We start from the raw sequence: 13198 nt of genomic DNA, 5'->3' as shown, positions 1-13198 counted from the left end.
TTAATTTGGCCTCCCCTTCAATATTATGTTTACACAAGTTGATTATATAGCACTTAATTACTAATTTGCCCTACTTAAACCAAGAGTGCTTTTAATTTTTAATGAGATAAGGGAAGAAGATGCCTTTACTTAGTAAGGAGAGCTATTTTATTTCCTTCTCTTGTTTGGCCCAGCCAATTAATAACATTTCTAAGGAAATGCATCCCTCTCATGAATTCTTTCTCCCGACCATCTTCCCGACCTCCCAGGTTTACAGAGATGGAAACAGACAACAGGCCACTTAGAAACAAATCAGCTTCACCTTCTGATCTGGCTGGCTGGGTCAGGAAAGGCCTTGTGAAATGTAGAAACATGGGACCTATAAATGGTGCTATCTGATTCTTGGAGCATGGGGTACATCTTTCCCAGAAACCATGAGTTGGTAGTTACCGACAACACAGAACACAGCCACGGGTGTCCAAACAAGCCAATCCCCTATGATCCTGCATTATTTCCTGGATGTGAATGTCAGGTAATTTTAAGAACACCCCAGGGCAAGTCCGAGATTGGCATCAGATCTGGACTTGACTGTCAGCTCTGCCACTTACTGTCAGACCACGGACACGTGACTTAAACTTCCTGAGACTGGGCGGGCACCTGGGTGGCTCAGTCGGTTAAACCTCTGCCTTTGGCTCAGGTCGTGAACCTGGGACACTGGGATCGAGGCCCGCACTGGGCTCCTTGCTCATCAAGCGGTCTGCTTCTCCTTCTGACCCTCCCTCCTCTCATGCTCTCTCTCTTTCATTCTCTCTCTCTCAAATAAATACATAAAATCTTTTAAAAAACTAGAAAAAAAAATAACTTCCTGAGACTCAGTTTTCTTTCTATAAAGGTGAGGTGAAAAATCTAACTTGTGAGAATTAAGTACCATCTAACACCTTAGCACAGTGCCCTGCTCAGAGAACCTGCAGGACAGTATTAGTCGTTTTTTAGTGGAGGTACGGCAGGAAAATGGAAGCAGGAATAAAGGAGCACCTTTTGAAGATCCTAGGATGTCTGTCCTTGTCTGCTGTGGCATCTCCATAAGTCTCATTCGGATAGCCTGGCCATAATGCCGTAAGGAGCCTGCCCCAGAATCTGAACAGATACCCAGACTCTTTCATCGAGAACACTGCAGTGTGAATGTTCTGATGCAAGTCCCTCACCTCATCACCAATCAGTGACAAACCAGTCACAGATGAGCCTCTGGTCCATAGTAAACCTAACAGCCCAGCTTAGATGCCTGAATTGGTCCTTTGCATGTGCTCCTGAAGACCCCTTGCCCACCCTTCTCTGGGCCTTGCTGGTCTCACTTGTACCAAATGTATCAATGAGTTCCCGCTAAGTCCAGCCAATGAGGAAGCCAGCTGTAAATCAGAGAGTGGGAGGAAAATGAGGTCAGTTACTCAGTTTTCCTTCCCGAGTCACCGGCAAACAGGCTGACTCAGTAGTCTCCACACAGGCCTCTATTCTGGGGTTCTAGAAACTGTACTCTTCACCTCTTACGCTCCAACTGTTACAAACCCCAGGGTACCACATCCTCCCTCGTGACTTCTCCATGCCCTGGTCTACAGTCTTGTACAGAGTCCTTCTACTAAATTCTTTCCGATTATCCTAATATGAAAGTGCCTTCTGTGCAGGTGTAGACTAACACAGTGACATTTTAAGGTATATCTAAATTCTAGTGGTCTATTTTTTAAACAACTAGTTATTTATATTTTTTAAAAGATTTTATTTATTTGTATTAGAGAGATTGAGCCTGAGGCGGGAGGATCAGAGGGAGAAGCAGACTCCCCAATGAGCAAGGAGCCCAATGCGGGGCTCAATCCTGGTGTCCCGGGATCATGACCTGAGCCAATGGCAGACATTTAGCCGACTGAGCCACCCAGGTGCCCTGTAAACAACTAGTTTTTTAAACCGGTAGTAGGTTCTTTAAACAACAGCAATCACGCTCAGTCCCAGAAGAATCCATTTTCATTCATGACAAAGCTGAATAACCCTTCACTTTGAAGTCCTAAGCCAAGCCTTGGATTCCAGCTCCATCCTTTTCTAGCCACTGGCTCTGTTTGGTAGGTCATTTCACCTCTGCCGCCTCCCTTGTAAAATTATTCTAACAGGATAGGAAATGTCCTCATATACAACTTTTAATGTCGTATTAAATTTCTAAATGTTCGAATTTCTTGGCTATGCATATTATGAAAGACATGCCATTCCACTTTCTGAACACAAGGTTCTTTCCTACGCCTCACTGCAGAGTTCCAAATACCTCAGATAAACAAATGCAAAAAATTTTTTCTTTCTTTTTGAATATTTCTTGATCACTTGCCTCAATGTCGCAAGCAAAACTCTTTCATTGACCTCAGTACACCCTCTGTACATCCCATGACCTGGAATCCAACTTTGTCCAAGGGAATGTGGTATGCAGGTACGTATATATGCATGTATGTATGTGAGTATCTGTGTGTATCATCTTTTTGGGCCTTTTCCCAATTATGGAAAATTCCTGACTTACCTAAAGGTTTTGTCTTTCCTGGTCTCTTATTTAGGTCCACAACCAAATCTATTGTTCTGAACACTAAGCTTATATATACCATGGGTCTGCTCTTCATGAGTTATGAGTAGTGTGAAGGGAAAAAAAATTGTATCCAACCTACTCATTTCCAGTTTATTCCAAAAGGGGATTTTATTATGGATGACCATTACAATAGGAAATCAACTACTTGCAAGCATTTGTTTCCACAGAAAGATCTTATACAGCTTTTTAGATTTGCACCAGTATGAAATGAATGGTATCTTGAACAAAACAAAGTTAAATAGTTTGGTAAACTCTATTTTTACAGTTCTGTAACCGTTCTAAGTTTCTAAAGGGCTCAGTTGAAGTTTGGCTCTTGTTTGCTGTTACAAAAAGTCCCATTCTTAAGTTGCTAACTAAAAAATACGGGAGGGACATACCTGGGGAAAAAAATGTTTGTTAGTTTAAATCTTTGTATTAATAACAATAGCATAAAAAGTGTCTCTTAATTAAAGCTCTGAATTAGTTAATGTGCTTTTCTGTATCTACCTCCTTAAAAAGTAAATATAGGTGGATTATGATTAAAAGGAAATAAATAAAATAAAATAAAAATAAAACAATACAGGTGGGCAGGGCGTGAAGTCTCCCCCAGGCAAAGGAATTAGAAAATTTCCAAACCAAAGAGGGCATACTTCCTATTTTTTATTTCTAAACTTGATACCCAAACAGTGAGGACAAATGTGTGCTGTTGAGAATTTCTGTAAACCACACCACCCTGTGAAGGGCAGCTGCACTGCCACGCTGAAATCCATGCCTTTCCCAAGCAAAGTGTGTGTATTTACTGGGATATGGTTTGATGGAATAAAAAGAACATGGATTTTGTATCAAGTACAGGTTGATGTTTCAGAGTCTCATCTGCACACCGGGGACTGTCATACCCCCACTCGATCCACAAAGTCTATGAATGGTAAGGGATGGAAAGTGACAGGCTCTGCTCCTACATCACCCTGGAAGGAACAGCAGAGTCAAATGTTATATACCCTCCACTGAAATAATTAGAATTTTGAGCTAATGTTTTGACTTTCATACCCATGATTCCATTCTGCAAAATAGATGGGAACAGGAGATTTACAATTAATCAGAATCTGAATACGTCGCCTTTTTTATTTTTTGAGAGTGAGCGATTCTTGAAAAGACAAGAATGTACTGTTAACCAGGTGTGGCAATAAGTCTAATGAATGTTAGGGCCAGCATCACATTCTTAATTTAATCCTTCTTTAAACTACTAATTCTCATTCCAGGATTTTCTGTTGACTTTCTATGAGGCATTGACATGTGGGACAGGACACTCAGAAAATTCAATCAGAAATCTGAATCTATCTAATTAGAAACCAGAATCTCGTATCTCCAGAAACACATGCTTAAGCAGCAAAGGGCAAAAGGCTACTAAAGAAAGTTGATAATATCAGGACCATATGTGAAATAAATAGGATTATAAAGGGCCTGAGGATGAAAGCTAGATGGAACTAAAATTCACAGCAGTGGACTCCTCGTATGAGAGAAATGGGAGCCCTGGATTTTCATCCACCATCGGGGGGAGGATAAGGCATTAATACAGATCCGAATTCTAAAAGTTGGGAAACTTTTCAGCCAAACAATTATATCTCCCTAATTTATTTTATGGAAATAATTTAGGGTATCTGCAAAAATTCAGCTACAGAGATGTCAGCTGCTGCATTCTTTAAAATAACAGACACAAGGTAAATATTCAAAATGAGGGGATTGCTGAAATAAGCGGATATAGCCCATGGGATATAAAATTATGTGACCCATAAAAATGACAAATAAAAATGTTTACTACATATTTTTGGGTGGGAGAAAAACTACAGAAGATGATACATTGTATGAACACATTTTTGAAATTTAAAAAAGTGTAAAGCAGTTTAAAACTATGTATAAAAATACTAGAAGTATAAAAACCAGAGTCTTCCATACTGGCAATTTTAGGCTAGTAAGATCAATGTTTTTGTATTTTTTTTCAGCTTTGCTGAATTTTCTTACTTTTTCCCAATGAACACAACTAATAATTTGTAGCCCAGGAAAGGGGGGGGGGGCGAAGCAAATCAAGAGAGAATGTGCCAAGAAATGGGACGGTTTCCAATTTCCGAACATCCCGTGATGTGTCAGTCTCTCCAAACCTCTAGCAATGAAAATCACGATCATCAGCTTCACTTTGCAGAGCGTAAATCAGGCAAGTAGCTTGTGACAGAAAGCCAGACAGATCTCAGACTCACAGAGAGCGGGCTCCCACAGAGTAAGACAGAATGGAGACGTACTGGGTCATACATGAGATCACAGGCTTTGCAGCACAGAACAGGTGATGAAGAAAACTAGCTCTGAAGGAAGTAAACTTTTTTTAAAAAAAAGAATAGGAGAGGCTTCAGCAAAGCCATGCGGATGTCTGTAAGGCCTGACCTCGAGGGCAGACCACTGTGGTCAGTGTGGATGGTTTCCCTTGTGGGTGCACATCACAGCAAGGGTGAGTAATCACGGCTCTCAACAGGCCACTTACACGAATTGGTCTGCAAGACACAGGAGTCTGTCTGGAACGTGACAAGGAAAGCTGATGGTGGGAACACACAGAGTCAATGGTTTACAGAGGTGGCGACCCTCACGCCATGGGGGGAAGAAAGGTTTTGATTAATTGGTTGATTCCAAGGGCTTATTTTCTTTCTAGTGGTACGTGCCTTACATTGATCGGGAATTCTTTCTCTCTTGTTACAGTCCCCTTTTGCTGATTTCTGTTTCAGAGGCTTCCTCCGCTGCTTTTTTTTGGGGTGGGGGAGTAAGGGGCAAATGTCCACATAAATAGCACTGTTAGAATTAAAGCTTTTTTTCAATAAATAGATTGGGAACAACAACAAGAAAGCTCTGTCTTTTAAGATAAGAAATTACAGAAAGCTGATGACATCTGCAGGAGCTTGAAGGAAGCAGAAAATGGAACGTCATTTTGTATTTCTGCCTCTTTGCCGTTCGACTGAGTTTTCTTTCACAGCATCTTGAAACTGGTTTCTCGTTTCATGTGTCCTTTGCATTTCTTCAAACTTCACTACTATCTGTGCATAGAGAATGTGAGCACGTTGGTATTTCATGAACATTCCCCCCGCCCCCAATTTGTTCCTTTTCCAAGGCCTGGGAGCCTAAAGAAGGGTTATGGGATGCTCCCAACTTTCTAATCACTATTACTTGCTTTCGAGGACATTCAGAATTAGAGAATCATTTCATAGAGCATGGACAGCCAAGGGAGTAATAAGGGGTGACTTCTGGGAGATCAGGAGAGGTCAGATAGAGAGGTCACAGAGGTCAAGACTGCATGGATTCCATATTTCAGTGAATAAAAGGAGGAAGGAAGATGCCCCCTTGAGTCTCCTCCCACTTACTCAATAGTTGATCTTTTACCATGAGGTGGCATCTCTGTGGTTTGATTCCATTCTACTGATTAAACGACAGATCTGAGCTATCTGTGAACATAACCATGCCATGGTACCTGCCACACTATCTATTGGAAGTAGAGTTTTGAAAACTACTAAATGGAGAATACCGTTTCTAGAGAGAGACTACTCTTTAAGAATTATTAGTCATTCTAGTCTTTAATGCAGATGGATGGCTACATCAGTACCCTCTGTGGGATCCTCATTTGAAAGGGAGACTAGCAGGAAGCTTTTGATGTCTAAGGGATGGGAGGGCAGGAAGGAAGCAGGAGTTAGTGGGAGAGAGAGACTATGAGGATGGTCACATGAATGAATAAAAGAATAAGAAGTGGAGGCCAGGCACTGTTGGCAGGCTTTAAAATGTCAAATAGTGGGGCACCTGGGTGGCTCAGTGGGTTAAAGCCTCTGCCTTCGGCTCATATCATGATCCCAGGGTCCTGGGATCGAGCCCTGCATCAGGCTCTCTGCTCAGCCGGGAGCCTGCTTCCCTCTCTCTCTCTGCCTGCCTCTCTGTCTGCTTGTAATCTCCGTCTGTCAAATAAATAAATAATAATAATTTTTTAAAAATGTGAAATAGTAATGGCCCCCATGCTGACTCATCTCTCCCCTTAATATTCCACCAAAACATTCTACCCATGATCCCTCTTCATCTGATAAAATTTCCCCAGGATTGCAATAGACAGACAGGTTTTCAGTTATTATAAATAATAAAACTGCAATTCTAAATCTTTCTGACCTATTGCTATCACTATAGGAAGGCAGAGGGCTCTACCCCTTACTCATGGGCCCAGAAAATCGGGAAACCCTGTCTTCCCTAAGATCTCTTTCCTAGGTTTATAGTCTGGGTCTTCTAAACTCTTCCTAGTCTTTCATTCTTCCGGAGGAGATGAGTCTGGCAGAGTCTACCAAAGTCTGTGCACTATGGTAGTGTAAAGTGAAATCCTCCCTCCAACCACTGAATGTGTGGTTTATGAGAAGAGAAAGCAACATTGAGTTGCTGGCAGGAATTGCTCAGCTTTCTTACAGGAAGGGGTAGCAGGCACCTTGAAGACCAAGCAGGATCTCTCAAGTTCAAAGGACGAACTGTACTGAAGTTCCAGTTGAAAAATATGAATCACAGGGAGAAAGAAAATTCATCGATTTGCCAGAACCTTCAGCTCATCCCCAGACCTGGGGCACATGGGGTTGGTGCCTCTTCTTTGGAGAGGGGTGAATGAAGACAGGCCTTCGTGCATTTACATTTCCAAAGTGGTTCTGAACATCATCGCTATAGCAATGTTGATAATTATACCTGGGGCTCATTCAGGTCATTAGAGTTTTCAAGGCTCTTTATCTCAATAGTCCCACATGAGTGGCAATTTTAAATAGGAAATAAGCAAATTAAGCACGTACCTGGAGAGGCCAGGTGACACTGCCTGAAGACAACAGCAAGCAAGCACAAGGGTCAAGATGACGCGGTTCTTTTGGGGATACAAGGACAGATGAGCTTTCAGGGCTCTCTCAGCTGGGGACTCTCTTTACTAGATTATAGCGTCTCCTAGAAATTCTAGTCACATGGGGCTCATACTTCCTTGGTTTTAACAGGAGAGAGGAGCTTGTCTTTAAAATGCTGTAAGACTCGCAGCTGCTACTCGAATCACCAACCCCAATATTCGAAGCACCCTATCTAAGATTCTGTTCCAGAAGATGCACAGAAAATCTCATGTACTGACGATGATGTCAGTGCGGAATTAAGTTCAGTTTCCACTTAGGGAAAGATGTGAGCGGAATCGTCTTGGAGCTAGAAACTCCAGACTTGACCAAGATATCACTGAGGTCCCTAAAGTCACGGTATTGCATAATCTATCTCAAGAAGCAGGCCCCCTCCCACACTACTCTTTGTTCAAGCTGCAGACTGACTCCTGATTTGTGACCGATGGCATTTCTTTTCAGAAAATACAGCTTTAAACATTGAGGAAGCCAAAAACTATTTTTAACACAAAAAGAGAGAGGAAAAAAAAAAGTGAACAAAGTATAAAAAGAATGAAAAATCGGGATGGGATATAGATCCAGAGAACCTCAGTTTCAATTTTGCGTCTGCCCTGTATTAACTGCAGTCTTGGGAAAATTACCAAAAACCCCTCGGAGCTTTGGTTTCCTCTATACAGAACACAAGAATGAAAACATCTTCTCTTCAGGCAGGGAGGCCGTCAAGATCAATGAGATGCCTTAGTCTGCCCATGCCACCGTAATGGAGTGCCATAGACTGGGCACGTAAACAACAGAAACTTATTTTCTCACAGTTCTGCTGGCTGGACACCCAAGATGAAGGGGCCAGCAGGGTCAGGTTCTGGGGAGGGCTGTCTTCCTGGTTTGCAGAGGCCTCACATGGCAGAGAAAGCCCCAGTTCTCTGGTGTCTCTTCCTAGGAAGGGCACTAAGCCCATCATGTGGACCCCACCCTCACAGTTTCACGCGACCCCAATCACTACCCCAAAGACTCAATTTCCAAATACCATCACACTGGGAATTAGGGCTTTAACGCAGACACATGGGGGGACGTGTTCAGGGAACAATATGATGCCAGACTACACAGGGCCCCTCGGAGCATCTCTATGGTTTTGGTTTAGCTACTACTTGTCCCCGGAAGGGCATCTCGTTGTGAGAACATCTCCATTAGCGGATCCATCAAAATACTAACTGACAAATAATTGACAGTTCAACAATAAAGAACTCCATGCAGTGTTTTTGAGAGAATACCAGAAAATCCAGAAATCGTTGAGAATTGAACTGCACCAGTTGATTATAAACTTCAGTTAAAAGCCACTTAGCATTCATGACTTGGGAAAGGTATTTCACAGACATCATTCCCCAGGTTTGGCCACTGTGCAGGACATCACACGTCTCAAAATGTGTACGAAGTGCACAGATGGCGAATTAGACTTGTGCACCTATGTTTCTAACAGTGTCCCCTTTGGTTCTGTTACCTTTTTGGATCTCTATTGTCTAAACTCTGCTGCCCGGGTAGATTACAGATGCCAGGAAGATCACAGGAAGAGCTCCCAGCATAGTTCCTGGTACACAAATAGCACTCTAGTGACTAGGTTTCCGGTGGAAAACCCGGCTTCTCATCCTGACCTGGAGACCATGGATAAGTCATTTAAGCTCTCTGAACAAATATTTCTTGAACTCTCTGTTGAGGCTGGGTAGCCAGACTTCTTGGTTCTGGCATTTACTAGCTCTTCCAACCAAGGCCAACTTATTTCACTTCTTCACGCCTTAACTTCTTCAACTATAAAACGGGAATAATGGGACTATGTGTACATTCCTGATCTAGAGAAAGAACTCATAATGTACTCCTGATGATTATTACAGATAAAGAAATGGAGTGAAGAACAAAATGGTCAGGTCACAGGGCTAAGGAGGCAGTCAAGACAGGATCTGAGCCCAGGCAGCCGGAGTCCTCCTCTGCTGCTTGTCCACCTTTTCATGAACCTATTGTTAATATTATTATTTTATCACTCAGAGTCTCTCCATAAAACCTACGTATGAGATGTCTTTTGCAATTTGGTGGCAGGAAAAGCCTTGTCTCCCACAAGAAACTAACATTTCCTCTTTTTTGAAAATAAGAATTATGCAATTTATCATGGGTTCGTTTTTTGTCTTGGCTGCCAGGAAGCTCAGAATCAAATTCTGTGTTCCATCATGGCCACCGAGTTATTTCCTTCTTCCTATATCTTTGTTCCTTATTTTCCTCTTTAATTCTTCTTCTTCTTCTTCTTCTTTTTTTTTTAACTCACATTCTCATTTGTATCCCTTATTGATAGAGCCCTCGAAATTATTTGGAAAGTGGTGGGCGGAGATGAAATAAGCAAACAGAAATCTGAAATTTACATGAAACACTGACATTTTGAAACTTACCTGTGTCATTTGCTACAAGAAATTTTAGAAAAAGGTCAACAGGAAATTAAAAGAAATAATTTAAGAGCTATTTTAAAGGAGAAAACAGAAAACTAACAGAAAAACAGAATGACCAACACTAACAGAGGCCAAGTCAAATGAAAACCACAATAAATATGTCTGAGGCTAGAAGTGTTTGTGCTTTCCCTGGCTGGAACCTATCATTTCTTAATTATATCCTATGTGTGTTTTGCAAGATGTGAGCTGCTGTCGAGAGGAAGGACAGCCTCAGACAGGGGAGGAGCCACGTCCCACCCCTTGGTCCTTACATACCTGTACAGAAGCGAAATCTCCCGAGGCACAGGCACCCAGAATAGCAGCGCCCACAAGAACAGACTCCACCTCTTGCGACAGGACCACAGGCATGCCTGCACAGGACAAGGCACACCTCGGTTAGGGAGCCAGCAACAGAAACACCTGACATGATGTGGCGTGAAGGCCGCGGTTGGCACCCTCTGCCTGCTCCCCAAGTGCTCAGGTCCCTGGGCTGACCTGATTCTAAAGGATTTCACAGCCTGCATCTGCTAGGTAAGGCAGCCAGGAGCCCCAAGGGACCCGCCACCCCATATATCAACTCATGAGACCTCTTTGCCCAGGTCTCCCAGGCTCCTGCTAGCTGCTACCTGCCATTTGGTTCAAGTTCCCTTCAACAAACACTTCTTGAGTGCCTCATGGAGCCCGGCGAATACAGAGATGGATCTGACCGGGTCCAGCTATCCGGGGCTCAAAAAGGTGGTGGATAAGAAAGAGATAATGACCATGCTGGAGGTTGGTTCTCCAGCTGAGATGCACTAAGAATAGGGAAGAGTAAGGGAGTGTAACTAATCCTTCTGGCAGCTTCCTATTTCTCTGTCTATAAGCCTCCGAACCTGATGCCCACCCTGACTGTCCCCTCCTCTCCTGGCCATGCTGGTCTGGACTCCTTGTTTTCTTGAATCAGCTTCCGGGCACTTGCCCATGCTGTTCCTTCTGTCTGCGTCACTTCCTCCCAGATGCCCACACAGCAACTCCCTCTGTGTCCTTCATGTACTTGTATAAACACCCATTTCTCACTGCGGCCATCCCGACCCACGACTCCCCCCCCCCACCCCCATTTTCTCAGCATCTTCCAACACTGCATGATTACTTATCTTGTTTACCATCTATCTCCCCTGCTAGAACAGAAGCTCCGTGAGGCCAAGCACAGGATCTCGGCCACAGCTGAACTGAGACTAGTTAACCACAATCTAGCGCATAGTAAAGGGCTTAAATGGTGAAAGAACCCACGTCCCGGAGAGGGAATGAAGGTTCACCAGAAAGGCGATGGGCATTATGGAGGCATCTGAAGGATGGACAGTGGTCCACCAGGCAGCAAGAAAGTCCTCCACATGCCAGCTCCTGGAAGTGGAGGGATCACAGTGGGTTTAAGGTGAACAGAAAGAATTTAGAAGTCTCAGGATTTTCCATGTGTGTATATATGTATAATATAAGTAAAAATGTACAAAATGTAAGTATAAATGCATTTGCTAATCAGGAGATGGCAGCAGACTCCACAGAGGTAAACTCTGTAGCCAGACCTGAAAATCTACTCTAGACAGAAGACTGACTTTTCCAAAGACTTGTCTTCCTGTCTTTTCTGGGAAGAGCTTCCTGACACATTCACCCTGGGGGGTGGGGGGCTCCCACTACCTCCTGACTCCTCCTGCTATTCCCAGGCTGGGTCAGCTGCCCAGACCACCTGGACAAAGGGCGGGAACAGAACCACCCCCACCCCCTACAGCCAGGGGGCTCGGGAATACCAGATCCCCAGACTGCAGGGCCCACTGAGATTCTGCAGGAAAGTATCGGGGGCGGGGTCTCTGGGAAAAGCTCAGAGCCAGTCCACTGGCCCTGGGTCTTTCAGAAGTTACTTAAAGGTTTAGCCTCGGTTTCCCAGTGTGTAAAATGGTGATGAGAGTAAGTCTTGTTACACCCGTGTGCAGTGAGGATTCAGGAGAGATGCACCCACGGGGCTCAGCACATCTCTAGCCTCTGTCAAGCCCTTGAGAACGGTGGCTGCTACCATCCCAATGAAGACTGATGGCGAGTGAAGGCCCTCTATATGCTCTTCAGCTGGGCTGGAAACGGGAACAGTGGGAAGAGACAGCGCAGGTGCCCACCCACTATCTAGAGGGGAAGGACAGACACCGGGCCGCACGGAAGGGCTGTGTTGGCCAAATCAGGAGAGCACTGCATGCCTTTGCAGAATCCAGGGATCACGTGGACGGGAGAGTGACTGCGGCCATCCCTGTGGACCCAGCCTCTATTAGAAGACAGCAAGCACCTCCAAACGCCATTTACCTCCCAGCCCGTCCTGACCCTGTCAAAACCCTAACAAGCTCTGAGCAGGAAGGAGTGACCTGCAGTGTTCCCTCCCCTTGGGAACAGGAAACCAGAGTGAACCTGATGAATCCCCCATCAGCTCTCCAGCTGCACCCTAAGTGATCCGGAGCCAGACAGGGAGAGTTTGAATTCTGGTTTCCTTGCTGATCTAGCTGTGTGAGCTGGGGCCAGTTACTGGACCTCTTTGTCTCTCAGTTTCCCCATCTACAAAATGGGGTTAAAAATTCACCACCCTCTAGGGCTTCTCCAAGGATATTGTAGGGAAGGCACTTAAAATAGTGCTTGGGTTGGAGAAAGCACTACATTAGCATTAGCTGTTAGGATTCTTAGTATTGACCTGATCTCTAAAGGCTCTCTTCACCCCGGCCCCTCAGGGGGCTGAGGTGTGGGGGGAATCCAACTCACTGCTTCCGCTTCTCCTTCAGATCAGTCCCTGCCCACCTCCAGCCTCTGTGGGTCCAGGGACACTGGCGTGGGTAGACCTCATCAATGGCTCGCTTGTCCTCATGGTTATGTCCTTGACCAAGCTCTAGTCCAGCAGCCTCTTTACACAGCCCCTCAAGTCTCAGCTTGGTTAGGTCCCTACCTAGACCCTGCAAGCCTCGGGGTGGTAAGACTGTGGGTGGCCCTAGGGGGCTGCCTGGTCATTGGGGTTTCCCTACAACCAGCCCACACCTCTGCAAGTAGACTCTTTGTTTGACTTTTCTCTAAACCTCGAGTGTGTCAACTGTTCCCTGCCAGGCCCTGCCTGGGCCTGACTTATACTGACACCAGCATCCTCTGGGTCCCCAGTCTAGTCTCTGGACATTAGGCAGAGTACCCAGAGCACTTTCTCTCTTTGCCATGACCCTTTTGGCAGGATGTTATTCTTCTCCTTT

At 44.5% G+C, this 13198-nt stretch overlaps 1 protein-coding gene across 3 annotated transcripts in view; it reads right to left on the bottom strand.

Annotated features, from left to right (window-relative positions):
* FGGY (FGGY carbohydrate kinase domain containing) overlaps positions 1-13198 on the bottom strand; it is a 387944-nt gene that overhangs the window by 68684 nt on the left and 306062 nt on the right. For all 3 annotated transcript variants that reach the window (XM_044238342.1, XM_044238340.1, XM_044238341.1), the window contains one exon: positions 10233-10327. In XM_044238342.1, the coding sequence (XP_044094277.1) occupies positions 10233-10327 (95 nt within the window). The remainder of the gene's footprint in view (positions 1-10232; positions 10328-13198) is intronic.

This window comes from Neovison vison, chromosome 2 (assembly GCF_020171115.1).
Source record: "Neovison vison isolate M4711 chromosome 2, ASM_NN_V1, whole genome shotgun sequence".
In the NCBI taxonomy this organism is placed as follows: Eukaryota; Metazoa; Chordata; class Mammalia; order Carnivora; family Mustelidae; genus Neogale; species Neogale vison.
The sequence above is the reverse complement of the archived record's forward strand: the minus strand, read 5'-3'. Positions and strand labels throughout refer to the sequence as shown.